The 21036-nt window shown below is 42.4% G+C and overlaps 1 protein-coding gene across 4 annotated transcripts in view; it reads left to right on the top strand.

Annotated features, from left to right (window-relative positions):
- The first annotated feature begins 7076 nt into the window (after positions 1-7076).
- The window catches only part of PDXDC1 (pyridoxal dependent decarboxylase domain containing 1), a 51463-nt gene continuing 37503 nt past the window's right edge, over positions 7077-21036 (top strand). The window contains exon 1 of one of the 4 annotated variants that reach the window (XM_049638288.1): positions 7077-7162. Coding sequence is in view for 1 of the 4 variants with exons in the window: in XM_049638286.1 (XP_049494243.1) it covers positions 7562-7582 (21 nt within the window). In the remaining 3 variants the exon portion in view is untranslated. Of the gene's footprint in view, positions 7163-7351; positions 7583-7701; positions 7966-18995; positions 20723-21036 lie in introns of those variants that run through there. The other 3 variants (XM_049638286.1, XM_049638289.1, XM_049638287.1) reach the window with 3 other exon arrangements.

Genomic DNA, 21036 nt, shown 5'->3' with positions numbered 1-21036 from the left:
CTCTGGTGTTTTTCTTTTCTTTATTTCTCTCTCTCTCTCTCTCTCTCTTTTAGTGCAAAAAAGGTGATTTTATTAAAGCACAAGGACAGAACCCATGGGCAGAAAGAGCTGCTCTGATCTTTTCTATCCAGTTCAGTTTTTCAAAATTGCTAGCCACCACCTGCTAGGCTGATTTCACAACTCATCAGTGGTTTTGACTGTCAGTTTAACAACCACACTGGTATAGATGTTAAAGAAAAAAATGGAGGATACAAGGTGGGAGAAAAGAGCATTAGGGCTGAGTGCTGTGGAAATTCAGCAATTAAACATAGGATAGAGGAAGAAGGATGAAGAAGAGACAGTCAGACAGAGAACACAGCAAAGAGAGTTTGATCTCGGGAAGCAAGGGAAGTGTCGATTTCAAAAAAGAAGTGATTATCTGGATCTAATGCAGCTGAGACATCATGTAAGCTGGATGGGGATGATTTTAGTGAGGTTTGTTTGGGTGGAATGAAGGCATTGAAACCACATTGAAATGAGTTGGTGGTATGTGCGTGATGAAAATTGAGACCATAAGGGTAACTGGAGGGAGCTATGGATGGGCTCCACTGAGGAGTCTTTGTCTGCTTGGTTTTGGTGTGCTTTTATTCATACTTTTTTTTTTTTTTTTTTTTTTTTTATGTGAAAACCACAAGAATGTTTAAAGAACACTAAAAAGCAAGTATAACCTGAGTTTTACAGATGAGTAAACTAAAACAGCGCAAAGTCAAGCAACTGGCCCAAGTAGATTTTCAGTTTGAAGAGCTCAGATTTACTTGGATCTACAATCTGAGCTCTGACAGTGTGCTATTCTAAAAACCAAGAAAAAGCTAGCCCGTGGGTAATCCAACAGTTGTGCCTGTGATTTACAAGTCTGCAGTTGAAGGAATACTTTTAAAGTCTTTGTTAGGCGTTGGGCATCTTTTCATGTGCCTGTTGGCCATCTGGATGTCTTCTTTAGAAAAGTGTCTATTCATGTTTCCTGCCCATTTCTTCACTGGATTATTTGTTTTTTCAGGTGTGGAGTTTGGTGAGCTCTTTATAGATTTTCGATACTAGCCCTTTGTCCAATATGTCAGTTGCAAATATCTTTTCCCATTCCGTTGGCTGCCTTTTAGTTTTGTTGATTGTTTCCTTTGCTGTGCAGAAGCTTTTTATCTTCATGAGGTCCCAATAGTTCATTTTTGCTTTTAATTCCATTGCCCTTGGGGATGTGTCAAGTAAGAAATTGCTGCAGCTGAGGTCAGAGAGGTTTTTCCCTGCTTTCTCCTCTAGGGTTTTGACGGTTTCCTGTCTCACATTCAGGTCCTTTATCCATTTTGAGTTTGTTTTTGTGAATGGTGTAAGAAAGTGGTCTAGTTTCATCCTTCTGCTTGTTGTTGTCCAGTTCTCCCAGCACCATTTGTTAAAGAGACTGTCTTTTTTCCATTGGATATTCTTTCCTGCTTTGTCAAAGATTAGTTGGCCATACTTTTGTGGATCAAAACCACACTCAGAGATCACCTCACGCTGGTCAGAGTGCCTAAAATGAACAAATCAGGAGACTATAGATGCTGGAGAGGATGTGGAGAAACAGGAACCCTCTTGCACTGTTGGTGGGAATGCAAACTGGTGCAGCTGCTCTGGAAAACAGCGTGGATGTTCCTCAAAAAATTAAAAATAGACCTACCCTATGACCCAGCAGTAGCACTGCTAGGAATTTACCCAAGGGATACAGGAGTGCTGATGCATAGGGGCACTTGTACCCCAATGTTTATAGCAGCACTCTCAACAATAGCCAAATTATGGAAAGAGCCTAAATGTCCATCCACTAACGAATGGATAAAGAAATTGTGGTTTATATATACAATGGAATACTACGTGGTAATGAGAAAGAATGAAATATGGCCCTTTGTAGCAACGTGGATGGAACTGGAGAGTGTTATGTTAAGTGAACTAAGTCATACAGAGAACGACAGATACCATATGTTTTCACTCTTATGTGGATCCTGAGAAACTTAACAGAAACTCATGGGGGAGGGGAAGGGAAAAAAAAAAAGAGGTTAGAGAGGGAGAGAGCCAAAGCGTAAGAGACTCTTAAAAACTGAGAACAGGGGTGCCTGGGTGGCTCAGTCGGTTAAGCGTCCGACTTTGGCTCAGGACATGGTCTCGCAGTCCGTGAGTTCAAGCCCTGCATCGGGCTCTGTGCTGACACCTCGGAGCCTGGAGCCTGTTTTAGATTCTGTGTCTCCCTCTTTCTCTGACCCTCCCCTGTTCATGCTCTCTCTCTCTCTGTCTCAAAAATAAATAAACGTTAAAAAAATTAAAAATAAATAAAAATTAAAAAAAAACTGAGAACAAACTGAGGGTTGATGGGGGGTGGGAGGGAGGGGAGGGTGGGTGATGGGTATTGAGGAGGGCACCTTTTGGGATGAGCACTGGGTGTTGTATGGAAACCAATTTGACAATAAATTTCATATTAAAAAAATAAAGTCTTTGGTAGGCTTCTTGGGAGGAAAACGTGATTATTCACGATCTGAGATTTGTGAACAGCAAGAAATCTGTCTACTTTTAAATCAGGTGGGGCTCTGGTCCATACAACATGTTTATGGAGGAAAATCACTAACCTAAAAAATATCAACATTAGGATCTTCTAAAAATAAATAAAAAACCCACATTGATGGACATTCTATAAAGTATCTGTCCTGTACTCATATCTGTTGTGAGACACACAAATAGTCCTTCTGTTGGAAGAACTATTCAAGAGCACACTATTCTAGACTTTCTATCAAGGACTTATCTGGGGAAAAGTGTCAAAATATGAATAGAGTCTATTGATTAGAAAGTAATATCATCAAGTTATTTAGAGATGAAAGGACATCATCTGCAACAAATTGCAAAATGATTCAGGGGCAAACTATGTGTGTTCATATTTATTTATTCATTTAGAGAGAACAATATAGCAAATGTGGTGAAATGTTAACATACAGGGAATCGGGAAGAGTTTGAGAGAATTCTTTTTCCTTTTCTTGCAACTTTCCTACAAGTCTGAAATTATGTCAAAACAAAAAGAAAAACGAGAGGGTGGTAAGAAATCGTATCTTGGCAAACTTCCTTGGATATAAAAATATATGTGGCATAGGAAAATTCACAGCTTTTCTCATTTAGGTCAGAATTAATGTAAAGTCAAGAATGGTAGTGTCTGCTAACAACACAAAAAAAGAAAACCAGGTACCATGTGCCTTTTGACGAAGAGAACAACAATCATCTCTGAATAAGTCCCCAGAACTTCAGACCTAAACCTGATTAAGCCTAGATCCAGCCACCAATTTGCAGGAAATATAGAAAACAGAGGGAAATTCAGACTAAGGAAAATTCTACAACAGTAACATGATGTCTTCAACAGATCAATTGTAAAGGAAAAAAAGATATAGGAATACCTATAGATTAAAAGAGAATACGTGTGTGTGTGTGTGTGTGTGTGTGTGTATTGAGAGAGAGAGACTGTATATTAAGAGACTATATATATATTAATGTTTATTTATTTTTGAGAGGGGGAGGGGCAGAGAGAGGGAGACAGAGGATCCAAGGAGAGCTCTGTGCTGGACACGGGGCTCGAACTCACGAACCAGGAGATCATGACCTAAGCCGAGGTCAGATGCTTAACCAACTGAGCCACCCAGGAGCCCCTAGATATATTTTTATAGTGTTTATGGATGCATGTTTGGGTGATAAAACCGCAAAGGAATGATTAGGACATGATTACTGTAAAGATCAGAAAGTGGTTATTTTTTCTTGGGGTGAGGGAGCTGGGATTGTTTGGGGCAGGGCTTATGGGATGTCTGAGAAGGTTCCTCTCATGGAGGGGATGGTGATGATAGGGTGTTAGTTGGGGACAATTCATTTCTTTTAAGCTGTTTCCTATATTTTCACAACAAAATTTGTCTTTGCTGCTTTTGTTTCATTTTGTTTTGAACTGCGTTGGTGAACTTAGTGAAACTAATGAAACAAGGTAGGTTACAAATCGTCTCAGTGTTGCCACCTTAAGTCTCCTTGAGGAACCGCAGACTTCTCTCTGAAACTGCCGGGTGAGATTTAAAAAATGATTGAAATCAATTTTTTTTTCCAGGTAATTGACTTAACTTCAATTCATGAGAGAAATGCATGCACATGGCAAATATCCAGAGAGTGTAGAAGAATATAAAATGGGATATTGCCAATTTCTTTTCCCTCGTCTGTAACCCCCCCTACTCCCATTCTGTAGCTTTTACCTTCTACTTTGTAAAAAATATCGTTGTGTCTGTTCCTTAATTTAGAAAGAAACTATTGTTTCCTTACTCTAAAAAATGATAAATTTATTGCCATTTGCACCAGCTCTCCTATCCTCTCCACTTCCTGATTTTTGTTACTTAATTTTATTTCGTCTAGAAATAAAAGCGAACACCCTTTATGCCTTAAAATATTACACTTAAAACTTTGAATCTTGACTTTGCCATTTCAGAGAGTCTTTACTTAGTGTGAAATGAAGTTGAGGACATTGGTGATTCCACTTACATTCCTACTCACCTTGCCTCTTCCCTCCCACTTTTTGGTAATTTACTAATTTTCCATCACCCTGGTGAATGATAAATACATCTTCCATATATATCACTTGGTTGATTCCAAAAGTTAATGGTTACTTTACAGTGTCACCATGGAAATGGCATCCCTCAAAAGAGTTCCTTTTTTAGCTTGTGGTGTTTCAGATTGATAATTCTGCCATTTTCATTTCATTTCCTGAAATTCAGGGTCGGCTTGTGAAAAGTTGTTAAACAACATGCTAAATGTGAAATGTCAATCCTCACTCTAAACTTTCCCTGTTCAGAGCATCAAATGAAGAATTCATTGGGTTTTATAGCAGCTTTCTGATTTTGGTAGTCCATTGAAGAAGGGAGTTTGAAAGTTGTTGTATACTGATAACGATTGTCTGCCCATGTCCTGCCTGAAATAGCATGATTGTTTATGAAGGGTATCTTTAATAAAGCTGGATACAGTTTGGCTTGGGGGAAAAAAAAAAGCTAAAGGTTAAAAGCAACATTTACAATACGTTTATGTAAATATCAATCGGGACACAACAAAAATCATGTGAATAGACTCAAAGGGGAAAAATAACCACAAACTTCTTTTATTTGGTTTGCTTCTTGCCTATTTCAAGAAAAGGTCTGTATTGGCACATATAAGCCAAATGTTCTCACAATGAGTGGTTTCATGTTTTGTTTTCCTACAATATTTTTCTCATATGTCTGTACTAGTTCATAGAATGCTACATTTACATAGCTGTCCATCCACAAGCGAAATGGTTTTAACTTATTTTGCTGTGTGTGTGTGTGTGTGTGACAGACGAGTATAAAATGAAAGCTATGGACATTTTCCCCAAATGTACTCATAATACAAAATTTTGGATACAGTTTCAGGAGTTTTACGGGCCTCCCCCTGGGTCACAAAGTAAAAACCTCTGTTCTAAACAGTGTATCCTTAAAGGCAGGGATCTGGTCTTATTTTTGTATTTCTAGCATCTGACTGTCCAAGATGGCAGCCAATACATATATTTGGGTAAATATTCAATGAACCAATTATTCCCAGTTTTTCATGGGGGAATAATTTTCATGTTTTAAGTTTACTTTTAAAGTAGAAGAGGTTAGGGGCACCTGGCTGGCTCAGTTGGTAGGGCATGTGCCTCTTGATCTCGGGGTTGTAAGTTCCAGCCCCACATTGGGTTTGGAAATTACTTGAAAATAAAATCTTAAAAATAAATAAAATAGAAGAGGTTAATTTCATCTGCCTAGTTTCTGTTTTGTAGAATCTGCTTTGTGACATAATCCAAAGATACTTGGAGGTGGTTTTAAAAATTAAGATTTTGCGGGGAGCCTGGCTGGCTCAGTTAGTGGAGCGTGTGACTCTTGATCTAGGGGTCCTGAGATCGAATCACACTTTGGTATAGAGATTACTTACAAATAAAATATCTTTCAAAAAATATGAACATTTAATGATATCCTTGCTGATATGTTCAGGGGTGAAATATATCGATGTCTGCAACTTTGAAATGTATCAAAACACAAGACATATTGGTGAACAGACAGATGCTTATGTAATAGAGCAAATATAGGGAATTGTTCATTGTAAAATCTAGAAAGTGGGCATGTGGGTGTTCATTGTACAACTCTTTCAACTTTTTCTAAATGTTTGAAATTTTTCATAAGTCGGAAAAAGTGATTTGCTTAAACAGAGGTACATTCAATGTTGGATCTTGTAAGGCATACATGGACATAAGTCTTTCTTCTGTTTGCAGAACTCTGGGGAATCTGAATAGTTCCCGGGGTACACTCTGAACTGGCACGAAAGGTTCTTTTGGTAGAAAACAATTTTATTAACATACCTGGGCAATTTACCAAATACAAGTTAGAGAGCGCAAAACATGTAATTACTGCGCTGAAAATTGACCCAGTCATTTACGCAGATTTCAGAAGAGATGCGCACAGGAGATAAAAGGAATGGTTTTGTGGTTGTAACGTCATTTTGGTCTTTGCTGAAGTGTTTTCTGACTGCAAACGTGGTACACTAGTCTATTTCAGCATTCCTCAGTAGAAGAATATAATAAGCAAATGTATGCCCTCTCCCATTCCTTAGAAACACATGATTCTACAGCAGGGCTGGAAGCGGTTACGGAGGCAGTGTGTGTGGTGGACAGACGCTGCGGTCACGGTGCTTGGGTCTGGATCCTACCTAGACTGGCACCGGGATATGGATAACCATCTCTCCATCATAGAGCTGTTGTGCCATAAAGTGGAACAGCAGCAGCTGACTTACTATTATCACCTGCCATATCATAATTATGGCTTGACATAATGAAAGAAGCCGGACCGGTTGTTTCAAAGTCTTTTCCATCTGGAATTCCGCGGTGAAACAAATACCCCAGCTCGCATCAGCACCGCTTTTAAACACCCGCGATCACTTGGGAACCTCATACCTGAACCCCCGCAAACCCCTCGGCACCTAGTAAACTGGCCATCCTGCGCATGTGCGGGGGTGCTCGCTAGCCCCGCCCCTCTGTGGTGCATGGCCTGTTCCATTCCTGAGGGATGTTGACGGTGCGGAAAACTTGGAAGCCTAGGACAGGGAAGTACAGGTGCGTGAGTAGTATTTCCAGCCTCTCAGGGCAAGAGTGGTCACTTGCGGTTATTATATGTTTACCCCGACGCCTGCGACGGGCTTGTGAAAGTTTGCAGCGGCTGCGCCGTGCCTCCCCCCCCCCTCACCTGGGCACGTTAGGGCTGGCCGGCGGGACGGCCAGGTACGGAAGCCTAGAGGGCCCCGCCCACCCCGAGGGGCGCCGCCCCGCCTCCCTGAGACCCGCAGATTTCCCACCCCGCGGCGACGCCTGGCTGCTCCTCCCCGTCTCCGCCCCGCCGGCCGCGGCCGCGGGGGACGTCAGCGCTGCCAGCGTGGAAACCGCGGCGCGGCGCGGGAGGCGGAAGTAGCGCCCGGACTGCGGGGCCTTTATCGGGCTCCGCCGGCCGCCTCAGCCATGGACGCGTCCCTGGAGAAGGTCTGTACTCGGGCTGGGGGGCGGCCCTGCGGCCCGAGGCCTCCGCCTCCGAGGCGACTGTTTCCCGGTCGCGAGCTGCCATTGTGACCGGGGAGGGGCCTGGGGGCTAACTGGCCCTGGCCGAGGGGGCCTGGCCGCGAGGGCGTCCGGCCGGGCGCTCGCCGCTGAGGCCTGGTCACGTCACGGGGCCGGGAATCCTTCGGGTGCCCGTGGGCCGAGAGGGACTGGGCCGGTTCTGCCGGGAGCCCATTGCGGGGGCCGCGGGGCCGACCTTGGGGCCTGCCCGAGCTCGGCTCACCCTTTCGGCTGACGGAGCTAACGACTTGCGGCCCCAGAAGAGCCTGGACAGCAGCCCCGGTTGTTTCAGAGCCGACTGCAAGCCTGTGGGTTTCCTGTGGTCTCCAAGTTAGGGCGGGGGGGGATTGTTGAAGCAGTGGGTTTTCCAACTTCAGCGTGACTAGGAATCACCTGGGGCCCTTGGTAAACACCCACATTTTCCGCCCTCGGGTGGGGAACCTCGTGGGGGCGGGACGGGGATCTGCTTGTTTAACAAGTTCCCCCACGTGATTCTGGTGCTGTAGTTTGTGAAGACCCCTGAGGTCAGGAAGGGGTGGGCCTTCTGCGGATCGTGAATTGCTTTTGGGGATTGCTGCTCTTCCGCAACTTGTGACTCCCCCCTTTTCGTGCCCGGGGGAGACGCTCGCGTCGATCTGAAATCCACTGGTAGCAGCCCTTTCCTCTAGTTTGTCTTGGGGAAGCAGCAGCGTGATGATGCGCCTGGCCGATTGCTCTGGCAAGGGAAATGGATTCTAATTGTCCCGGATTTAGGGCTTGTAAATGAGAACCAGTGCTTGGATCCCTCTTTGGATACCTATCTGCAGAACCTGACATTTTGCCCGCCCTCAAAGTCCTTCTCCCTCTTCAAGCTTGGGAGTCTGCCTGTGCAGACCCAATTTTTTTTTTTTTGCACATGTAGAATTCTGGAGCAATGCTAGGGTTTTAAGACTGCTTTATTTTAATTTTGAACCGGTAGCAATAACACTTGGTCATTTTTCAGTGCGGCAGTCCCTGTAGATTTGTTCCCTTGTCACTGGAAAGTTGAAGGGATGATGGTGTCTTCATGGACACACAGTAACGACACCCCGGGTCATTTCTCATAAATTGGGCGGAAGGCAGTCAAGAAAAGAAAAAGATTGTATGTGTTGAGCGTTACATGTTTATTTGGGAGGAATGAAGTCTTTCCAGGCTTTTGATTAGTACAGTGTCTACCTTGTGGTACTGCGAGTTCCAGGCCAGATCAGTGATTTTCAAGCACGGTGCAGTTTTGCTCCCCAGGGGACATTTGGCAGCTTGTCTGGAGATGTTTCTGATTGTCACAACTAGTGGGTAGGCAGGTGCGACTGGTGCCTACTGGGTAGAGGCCAGGGACGCTGCTAAACATCCTGGAGTGCACAGGACAGCCTCCACGGCAGAGAATTCTCTGCTTTAAATGTTAGTAGTGCTGAGCCTGAGAATTCCTGCTCTAGATCATATGTGTGACACCCATAGCTGAATATAAAATGATGCTAAGATTATCTCTTCAGTGTTGTTTCCTGTCCAGTTTCATAAGACAGGATGGCTCTGTGTCTTTTCAGTTAGAAACCTAGAAACTGGAGTGATCCTTCCTCCAAGAATAGTTTTTTATGGGCAAATCTGCAAAAAAGACTGGGTCGGAATCCTGCTTGAAATACTACTTTTCTGGCATTTGATTAGCAGATTACACTGGTTTCTCCCTGTAAACATTAATGGCTGATAAAAGACCTTAACCTCTCCAACTGAAGATCGGAAAAGGTACTGCAACTCCAGAGTGCTTAAGGCTGGAGCATTCGCAAAAATGGCAGTGATCTTTGAGGAATTCAGAATGTGTGGGCCGGAAGTTTCTGCCTGCCTTAGGCCCGTATGGAAATTCTGAATGTAAGTGTTTCAGAACTAGGACCATGTCTTATTTTTATATTCCCTGAAGCAGTGGAGGGCCTCATACGTAATGAACAATTTCTGTTCGTGCTAAGAGAGCAGAAAAGAAAAAGAATTCCTATAGTATGAATGTTGAGGATTTTATGTTGAGAAAAACAGTTTGAATCAAAGTAGAAACATTGAATTGCATCCATTATTCCTGTTTCTTTGAGGAATAGACTATTTTGGGTGAAATTCTACGTTGCTCTTTGAGCAGTTCTGAATGATCCCATTTAAACCGATCCTTGCATAATTTATACTGGCTACAGAAACCACAACGTTGTTTGATTCCCATTCTCTCATTTCAAGTAATCGCTGTCTCTAAAATGTAGTGTGCTATCATCATTTAGGAGAATCAGACCCTGCATTCCCTTTGGTCCAGGTATGATTCTGTAGGCTTGCTTTTTCTTTAGATAATATGTAGGTGGGAGACCTGCGACAACAGGGCTGTGTTCTTGCTTGCTTTTCTCTCTCAGTACTGTCTGTTGTCTCTGAAATTAGTGAGGTCTCAAGAAACCAGATAGGTCAGTTGAAGGGGCAAGGAGTTTAAACTGGAAGAGTAGGTAGGGGAGCCTCAGCCCCCCAATACCGTATGTCCAGCTCATAAGGAACAAGGCCCTTTGCATAGTCGCACAGAGTTTACTTCGGTTAATAGTCAAGTTTAAAAAAAAAAATGCGACAGGAAGGAATTATTCTGATGCTGTAGGTCTTATTAAGTTAACACACCTGCATACATTTTTTTAGCAAAAACTTGCTACTTTTAACTTGTCCCACAGCCCGGACCTTTTTCTGTTGCTTGGAAAAGCTCATTCTTCCTGGGTATTCTGTTTAGACAAAGCGTGCCGCGTTTTATTTGCGTTTACTTTAATTCCCCCCGCCTTGAGTAAACTGAAAGCAGGGTGTCTCAGACTCAGCACTGCTAGCATTGTGGGCTCATTCTCTGTTGGGAGAGGCTGTCCTGTGGAATGTTTATTTTGACAGCATCCCTGGCCTCTACCAGTAGCACGTCCCACAGTGTGGCAGCCAAAGTCTCCAGATGAAGCAGTTGTTCCCTGGGGGCTGGGGGAACTGCCTCTGGTTGAGAACCACTGACTTGGAGAGTCTGGAGCTGTATGTCCAGCACGGTAGCCGCTAGTCACGTTGGCCTCCTTAAACTTAAATTTAGATTACTTAAAATAAAATGAAAGCTAAAATTCAGTTCCTCAGTCGGCACATTTGACGTGCTCAGTCACAGTGTGGCTTGTGGCTACACTACCTGACTGTCGCTGTAGAACAGTTCCATGACCACAGACCTTTGTGTTGGACAGCGCTCTAGACAGGGGCTCGTTTACTTGTCGTAGGTCTGATGCTTGTCTCTAAAAGAGGCAACTTTGACCCTGGGTCTGATCTAAATAATTAAAAACCCAGCCCATTATTTTTTCTTGTACTCGTTCTGAGCAAAAGTCTCCCCCTCCCCCTTGGACCTGATTTTGGAAAATTCTTTCATCGTACTGTTTGTAAGTTTACAAGGAGCAGTAGGAGCATGACTGGAACATTCCTGGTTATTAGTGATAAATACTACCAGAATCTCTATTCTGTTTTTTGTTTTAAAATCTCACTAAGGAATCCCTGTTAGCCACGTTTGAAATAACTATTTTCTGTGGTCTGATTTTGTAGATCTTACATAGAAAAGGCGACAGGAGAGGAGGATAGCCTGTAATTTTAGTACTCATTTAAAGCTGATCCCTGTATCATCATCATGTGAGGGTTTTGCATACAGGTGCATGATGGCTAAAGTGGTAAATGATTATCAAATGTTGGGTGTCAGGGAAAACATGGTACAGAGTTCCTGATCCTAAAAATTTACGGTCCCGGTGATTTTTGATTATTCAGGATCGTGGAGGTAGTCAGTGCAGAGCTGTAGAGGGTCCCCATTCCAGTGTGGGCTCCACCATATCTAGGATGATGAGTTATAATTATAGATAGGAGTTGCTTGAGTTTAATGTCAGCTGTTTTTACTAAAGCAGTAACCTGGTTTGATTTATAATTTTTATTGAAGGCCAACTATGGTCAGAGCCCAGTGCTGAGAGAAACACAAGGTAAATAAGACACGATCCTCGCAGGAGGTTATGTTCTGGTAGGGGCATACATGTTTATACAAGTCCTTGTATAACAGGGAGGGGTTAAAAAGTATCAAGGAAAAAATGGGGAATGCATGAACTTGAGTGACCAGGAAAGATTTCTGTGGAAGAGATTCTTTAGGTAGAATATTTAGTTCAGAATCCTGGCTTTTCTAGAGTGTTTTAAAAATGTAAATAAAATGTGGATGCTTACTTTATTATATGATTGTGCCTCATATTACTCCTGGTAGAACATAAATTAAGGGAAAGGAAATCTTCATATTTTGAAGTTAGACATCACAAATATGCTTCCAATCACTTTGAAAATGTCCACAATCTGAAATCGCTCTTTTCTAAGCAATATTCAAAATTAAAATATTATTTTTAATTTATTGTTTAGTTTTTGTTCTTGCAGTCGTTTTTGCCTTCTTAAATGTTAAGTATTTAGTTGCCTTAAAGTTGGATGGTCCTTGAGGTCTAGCCTGGGATCCCATCCACATTTTATTTCTGTGGAAAATGCATTCTGAGTTTCAAATGACTGAGGGAGGAGCTTTTCCAACATAATCTTCTTCCTATATGCAGAAAAGCAGAAACAGCAAAATAAAGCCTTCACTTTAAAATGCAACTCCATGACACCTGAACATTTAGCTACAGTGAGCTTCTCAGGATCCTGGTGAGACCCGACATTATATTAGGTGCAGTCCTATGAAATGTAATTTTGTACATTAAAAACAGTTGAGGAGTGACTGGGTGGCTCAGTCAGGTCATGACCTCATGGTTCATGAGATCAAGCCCCAAGTTCGGATCTGCACTGGCAGAGTTAGGATTCTTTCTTTCCCCCTCTCCCTACCCCTCCCCTGCTTGTGCTCTCTCTCACTCAAACTAAATAAATAAACATTAAAAAAAAAAAAAAAAAAAAGACGGGGGCACCTGGGTGGCTCATTTAGTTAAGCATCTGACTTGAGCTCAGGTCATGATCTCACAGTTGGTGAGTTTGAGTCCTGCGTCAGGTGAGCTCATGCCCTGCTTAGGGTGAGCCCCACTTTGGGTGAGCCCCCTCTTCTCTCTCTCCCCCTCTCCCCCCCCCCCCCCCCCTCTCCCCCCTCTCCCCCCTCTCCTCCCCTCCCCCCTCTCTCTCCCTCCCTCCCCCTCCCTCCCTCCTTCTCTCTCTCTCCTCTTCTCTCCGTCCCTCCTTCTCCCTCTTTCCCTCCCTCTTTATCTCTGCCCTCATGGGATTCTCTCTCTCTCCCCCCAATCCTTGGTCACTTGCGCCCTCTCTCAAATAAATTAAATTAATTAACATATTTAAAAAACAGTTGAATGTTGGCAGTTTCACACAGTTCAACCTGGAAAGTCCAAAGACACATAGATACAAAGGCTTCAGAATCGATGGGTTCCTTAAGAAGATAAGGCCAGCAACATTAATTCTACAAACTTCCAATTCAGTGTAGGACAGAGTGACATTGATGAGGATAATGGGTACCTTTATTTTTCTGATTCCATCCCCACCAAGTTCTAGGAAAGACTCCCAATAAGAAGCATATCTCAGTGAAAGATTTACATTTTCCAGTGACTATAGCATGCTTTCCTTTAAGCAGTTTTCTTGTGTTCTAGAATAAGTGTGTGATTCCAGATAAACTAGTAAACGTTACAGAAATAGAGCTTGGCTGGTATGCGGTGTTCTTCCATCTGTGTAGTTGTTAGGAAGTATTTATTCATGATACAAAGTCTGAGTGAATCGATTCTTCAGAGTAGCGGTCTCTGGGAATACAGTTTTTGAAACTTAGACTTGGACCCCTAGCATTCCCAGCATAGATCTTCAGGCGAGTGATCTGAATGCTCTGTTTTTGTTTTTGTGTTTTGACCCTCATATTGCATACTTCTGTGACAGGTTTGATCTGAAGTTACTAAGGCTGCCTCCTTGTCTCCACCAGGTTTTTACCTCTCGGTCGTGTATTTTTGCCCCTTCTTCTTCCCGTATGTTCTTTTCTGCTTCTCTTCTTGATGAATTAGTAAGATTAAGTATTAATGCCCTATGCAATATTTGCATGTCCTTCTTCAACCGGGAATATTATGCTACTTCATGAGCCAGTAATTGCAGTGTATCTTCATGTTCTCCCACACACACTCAAGCAGAGAGTCCGTGATAGTTAAAAATGAGATTTTCGAGGGGTATCCAGTTCTTAGAAGACAGACGGTAGTGCCTAGTTCTTAATGAAAAGCTTTTCTTTAAAAATCAGGCACAAGCATTTACAGATGTAGAAATTGAGATTACAAAAAGGTAAGCCAGGTTTGCGGGGCACTCTCTCAACTTCCCAGAAGATCCCTGTCATTTTCTCTTGACATTGACGTGAGAGGAGCAGGTGCTGCTGTGTTCTGGGTGCTTCTCAGAAATGTGTTGCATTTGGGGTACTTGAGGAACTGGTGCTGGGTGGCAGGCACTGTTTCTGTTTTCACTGGGGAGGAAAATCAATGATTTTGAGAGAGTTGACAGTTGCACGATTATCACTCTCTGGGATTAACATTGTTTAGGAAGATGTGGAAGGCCACAGTCGTTGGTATGTAAGAAACACAGCATTTTGAAGGTTTCTCTGATCGCTGTGATCTGTTGGAGAAAGGTGGTGATTTTTATGTCTAACGCGTGTGTTGTAAATCGGCATTTGATGACGCCACAGTCTTCTGTCCAATATGAGCAGCTGGTGCTCTCGTGTGCCTCAGTTTTTCTTTGTTAATAACTCTGGTTATGAATGTTCCTCCCCTGAAAAAATTAATGAAACTACAGTATCGTTTACTTGTATTGATGAATGTTGTGATGTATACGTTTTAAAATTATGTTAGACTGCCTTTTTCCCTCTTTATGGGGGCTTCTCTGTGTTTCCCAAATAGCAGTTATTTGTATACCATTTTTGAATTTTGCCACTGCACTATACCACTCGCACTATTATTTGCTTACTATTTCTTTTAAGTTGAGTTTAAATCCACTCACCTACCTTTTTTAAATTGAAGGACAGTTTATATGCAGTAAAATTACCCACTTTAATGCTACAGTTTGAGTTTTGGCAGTTGTATACCGAGATATAACCGTCAGCATCATCAAGATACAGGACATTTTCATCTCCCTGAGAAGTTCCCTTGTGCCTCTTTACAGTGGATCCCAGATCTGTTTTTTGTTCGCATAATCTGCCCCCACTTTATTTTTAACTTAGATTTTGCTAAGCAGTGGGGTCTGTGAATTCAGTTTGAGGTCTTATTTTTTCCCCTAATTCACATGAAAATAAAGATATAATTTTGGTGTCACACTTGGTTCAACTAAAGAAAGTGTATACAAGAGCTTGTTTAAGCATGCTTGAAAGCCGAGAACATTAAAAAAATTTTTTTTAACTCTTTATTTATTTTGAGAGAGACATGAGTAGGGGATGGGGCAGAGAGAGAGGGAGACAGAGAGAATCCCAAGCCGGCTCTGCACTGCCAGCTCAGAGCCCAGTGCGGGGCTCAAACTCACTAAACTGTGAGATCATGACCTGAACCAAAACCAAGAGTCGGAAGCTTAACCAACTGAGCCACCCAAGAACCCTGAAAGCTGAGAACGTTTTAAAAGTGACTGTAGAGCAATAGTTCCCAAATTTTATGCCCTAAGATTATTATTTTTCTACTGCAGTTTCTACTTTTGAAAGGTTGTTATAAACAACTTTATAGTAAGTAATCTTTATTAACAAACGATTGTTTATCTGATTGTTTCTAATTGCCAACATCCATACAGCACGTTGCATCCTGCAGGTGGGGTGTCAAATCAGTGTCTCAGGTCATGACCAGAAGTTGTTGAAAAATGAAATCGAACAAAATGATAAATAGAATGTATTCCACATAAGGGTAGGATGCTACTTCATACAGTGCTATTTCATACTGAGTTGATAGAATTCTAGCCAAAAGCAAAAATAAGTGATTTTTTTCATTAATCTGTGCAGCCCTATTCCAGATGAATTTAGAATTTCCTACTAGCTTTTGAAAACTCAAGAATTACTCCCCGACTTCCTTTACTATTTTCTCTTGCATTTGACTCTTGACATTTTTCCTTTAACGTTTAAGTTGTGAGAACTTCAATTGGCGATATTTGTGAACATTACAAGTGTGTTATTTCTTCTTCTGATAGTGACAGGATATTTTAATACTTCACACTGACTGAAAGTGATGAAAATCACCTAGTATAAAAATGGCTCTCAAAAATGCTTCTAAAATGATGAACGGTGGGTCCCGTTTTACACAATGAGCTGTTTCAGTTCCGTGACAATCACCATACAAACAATTGAGTGGTTCTTCTTAGGAGCCTTGAAATTGCATTAAGCCCTACCACGCATCTATGTTCGATATAATTGAAGCAAAAATAATGAACCCACTTCATTACACAGCAGAATCAGCCGTAGCAGAAATGTAATTCGTAAATGTACAGGCTACTGACTAGCAGTCTAATAGCTGTCTCTGAATCCTCAGTAATGAGTATTTAGGTTTCCTGATTAGGTATGCACGCTCTGTAAATGCTTCGTTGCTCTGTTTTGGTTTGTTTTTTTTAATAGTAGGACTGCTGCGAGCGTCTAAGGCTGAGCGACCCAGGGTGAGAGGAGACTGTACGAGTCCAAGCTCAGATGTCTGAGTTGGCCACCACTCCCTTTCCTAGAAAAGCATTTTTTTTTTTTTTTTTACATTTATATTTGAGAGACAGTGAGACAAAGTGAGAGAGAGGGAGACACAGCATCCGAAGCAGGCTCCAGGCTCTGAGCCGTCAGTACAGAGCCCGACACAGGGCTCGAACCCACAGACCGTGAGATTATGACCTGAGCCGAAGTTGGACACTCAACTGACTGAGCCACCCAGGCGTCCCTGGAAAAGCATCTTAAAACACTACATTCATATGTGCTGTTACCTGGACTGTCTCTTAAGGTCAGAAGGAAAGACAATGGAAAGGAAGCAGACTAAAGACCCCTGGCCTCAAAAGGGGGGATGATTGGAATCTCTTGGTGATTTTATTAACAGAGGTACCTTTTTCCAGTTGTTTCTGGAAACAACTTCTGGGAAAAGATTTTTAGTCAGGTCACTTGACCCAAGATCTAAATGAGGGAGAATGTATTCAGGTGTGTTTAGAGGCAGGCAAAGAAACCTGTTGTCCCAATACCTGCACTTCAGGGGCACTACTTGCAAATTATATGTTGTCTTTGATTTTACCTTATAACTCAAACAGCCATGGCCACAAACATTTGCGTGGGCTCCACTATGTGGAGCGATGGTGTGAGCGTTTTGGTGAACGTTTTAGTGAAGGCCTGGTTTGCCCGGACTGTCTCAGCTCATCATACCTGTTGTCATGGCTTAATTGCTAATAGTGCTTCCTTTCACTCTTGAAAATGCCCTGGTTTGGATGCTGAGTTTTGGGTCATGTCGTTGAGACTGTGAAATCTTACCAATAGGGAGAGTCTTCTGATAACACTTTTTATCTAGGTGAAAACATTAATCACACAAGGATCATCTTTAAGATGCCTTAAGAGGCCTTAGCTCTAATTATGACTTTTGAGTTCAAGGCTTTCTCCAAGTGTGAGTTGGTTTGTTTACTTATTTGATAAAATTGAGAGGTAGTATTGCCTAGTGGTTAAGAGCACTGGTTCTGGGATAGTACAGGCCCTAAAGCATATGATCTGTGCCTTTGGGTTAGTCAAGAAGTGATGCATTTAGAGTGGTAAGTTAGCGTAATGCCTGGAATATAGTAAGCAGTCTGTTAACTGTTAGTAATTATTAAGGATCACAGATCTTATTGAGCCCTTTTTCTGTGCTAGACCCTGTGCTTGGGGCTAAGGAATTAAAAAAAAAAAAAGGACATTCTTCCTAGGAACTTTACACAGAATGCTATCTTTTCCTTCTCTCCAGATCCTGAAACAATCTCCATCCAGATGCCAAATAATAAATATTTTTATACAACTCAGTGTTTCTCTCATGTAGGTTTGTGTCTGTCTGATGCCTTGCTGTTGTTTATTAACATTTACCACCCAACTGCCGCGTCTGGCACTGTAATAGGTCTTGAGGGTGTGAAATGTTAGTAAGATAATCATGGCTGCTCTCACTAGAAGCGTATGGAGGCATGGTTTTTAGTTTTAAGGAACCAGTTAACAAATACATGTTTTTCTCAGAGCATTCCTTGCCTGACAGAGCATAATATTAACCCTAGTTAACACAACAAGCACATGAGGGTTTGTGGAATTGGGGTCACATATTCACATTTAATTTACTGGAGCATTACTGTGTTTTTGACCCACCCACTTCTCGCCACCTGCTCCACCCCCAACTTCACTTCCTAAAAGAGAGGAGAAGCCAGAACAATTTAAATGTAAGCCATGCCTCAAGGGAATTAAGAGCAAAAATGAACTATTGGGACCTCATCAAGGTAGAAAGCTTCTGCACTGCAAAGGAAACAATGAACAAAACTAAAAGGCAACCGACAGAATGGGAAAAGATATTTGTACGTTACATATTGGATAAAGGGCTAGTATCCAAAATCTATAAAGAGCTCACCAAACTCCACACCCGAAAAACAAATAACCCAGTGAAGAAATGGGCAGAAAACATGAATAGACACTTTGCCAAAGAAGACATCTAGATGGCCAACAGACACATGAAAAGATGCTCAACATCGCTCCGCATCAGGGAGCTACAAATCAAAACCACACTGAGATAACCACCTCACGCCTGTCAGAGTGGCTAAAATGAACAAATCAGGGGACTATAGATGCTGGCGAGGGTGTGGAGAAACAGGAACCCTCTTGCACTGTTGGTGGCAATGCAAACTGGTACAGCCGCTCTGGAAAACAGCATGGAGATTCCTCAAAAAATTAAAAATAGAACTACCCTACGACCCAGCAATGGCACTACTAGGAATTTTCCAAGGGGTACAGGAGTGCTGATGCATAGGGGCACATGCGCCCCAATGTTTATAGCAGCACTTTCAACAATAGCCAAATTATGGAAAGAGCCTAAGTGTCCCATCAACTGACGAATGGATACAGAAGATGTGGTTTATATATTCAATGGAATACTACTTGGCAATGAGAAAGAATGCAATCCTGCCATTTGCAGCAACATGGATGGAACTGGAGGGTATTATGCTGAGTGAAATAAGCCAGGTAGAGAAAGACAGATACCATATGTTTTCACTCATATGTGGATCTGGAGAAACTTAACAGAAGACCAAGGGGGAGGGGAAGGGGAAAAAAAAGTTACAGAGAGGGTACGAAACAAACCATAAGAGACTCTTAAATACTGAGAACTGAGGGATGATGGAGGTTGGGGAGAGGGGAAAGTGGGTGATGCGCATCGGGGAGGGCACCTGTTGGGCTGAGCCCTGGGCGTTGTATGGAAACCAATGACAAGAAATTATATTAAAATAAATAAATAAATGCAGGCCATTCCTCTCAATGAGCATGTGCTCTGTGCAGAGAAAGACTCACACGGGAGAACGTGAAGCTGCATTTCCCCCCCACCTTTCACCGTGGAAACATCTCACTATCACATGTGACTTCTGTGTTTAAAATAAATATTGTTCATAAGTAGTGAATTCTAAACTAAGTCAACTATTTTGTCTACTCTTAACTGAAAAATGTGTTCCAATCCTATAGGAACATTAGCTGTGTTGCTCTTAGAGCCTGTATGTTGATGCCCTTTATGCTGTGGCTTCCTAAGGGGTTTCAGAGGTAACATGACAGTCCGAGAATGAAGCTGACTGGAGACCTTTTGTCCTACAAAAGCAATCAAAATTAGTAAGAGTCTGAATCACTGCCTTCAGGAAGCTTATCATCTAATTGGAGAAAATACCTGTACTGGAAGGATCATCTCTAAAACAAGTCGCAGTAGAGGATGTAAGGAATCATAAGCAGCAATTGCATGTTAGAATGGCCCCAGTTTCAAGGGTTGTGTTCCATTGTCCCCATAAATAAATACAATTGTGTTTGTCAAGCAACAGGTTCAGCTTATTTGGCCTAGAAAAAATGGGATTGATATCTTTTTTTTTTTTTTTTTTTTTAAGAAAGCATGCACAAGCAGGGGAGGAGGCAAAGGGAGGAAGAGAGAGAATCCCAAGCAGCCTCCATGCTCAGCATGGACCCTGATGTGGGGCTCAGTCCCATAACCCTGGGATTGACCTGAGCAGAAATCAAGAGTCAGACACTCAATTGACTGAGCCACCCAGGTGCCCCGTATTGATACCTCTAAAGAGAATATGAGAGAGTGAAATGGCTTTATCCATAACAGTTTCTTGGAAGTACTGAATTGTGATTTAATAGCTGGAGAGAGAAAAGGCAGAAAGGCATTTCAGACATGGCAAGTGTTAAAAGCATGAAACATCGAGGTGTGGTTGATCAAGCAAAACTGTTTGTCTTTTCCTTTGGCCAAATGATTGGGGACACACTGGAGTGTCACAGGAGGTGAGAATAATAAGGAACGTGGCCGTAGACTGAGGAGTTAAGATAAATTCTCTAGACCATTATCTGTTCCTCGTATCCCACTCATGATCATTGACTGAGAACACTGAGACCATTTTAGATGGCATTCTAACCCATCTCATGGTTACATTTAAATTGTGGAGTTGATTGTAAACACCATTTTTAGAATGATTTTTCGGTCTTGTGTAAAAATCATATTGGACATGGCTACATGCTTATTTTTGTAATCCCTTTTGGGAGTCACTGTGATGTAATAGAAAAGGAGCCAGGAAACCCAGGGTCTGGCACCACTCCACCATCTGTCAGCTCTGTGACCTTAGGCCACTCGCTTCACCTCTCTGAGTCTTAGTCCTCACTTATAAAATGGCAGACTGGACCTTTACATGTTATACTTTCTTTGCTTTCTTTTCATTAATTTTCTTCTTATTGTTATGAAACGGATCTGATCTCCTTAATGGAGGGTTGGGAGCTGAAAGCCCCACCTGCCTACCCATCCGCACTTTTCCAGAGTTCTTCCCAAGAGTCCTAAGACTCAGAAGAACACAAGTGGAGAATCCCTGGACCACATCCCTAAGGTCTCTTCTAGAATGAACATTTTCTATACTTAACATTGATAGACTGAGTATAATCTCTTTTTTTAAATATATTTTTTAATGTTTATTTTGAGAGACAGAGCATGAGTGGGGGAGGGGCAGAGAGAGGAGACACAGAATCCGAGGCAGGCTCCAGGCTCTGAGCTGTCAGCACAGAGCCCGATGTGGGGCTCGAACCCACAGACTGCGAGGTCATGACCTGAGCTGAAGTCAGACGCTCAACCAACTGAGCCACCCAGGTGCCCCTGAGTAGAATTTCTTAAAAACAATTTTGAGGAGATACTGCAGTACTAACT

This window comes from Panthera uncia, chromosome E3 (assembly GCF_023721935.1).
Source record: "Panthera uncia isolate 11264 chromosome E3, Puncia_PCG_1.0, whole genome shotgun sequence".
NCBI lineage: Eukaryota > Metazoa > Chordata > Mammalia > Carnivora > Felidae > Panthera > Panthera uncia.
Note: the sequence above shows the minus strand (reverse complement) of the source record. Positions and strands in the feature narration are given on the sequence as shown.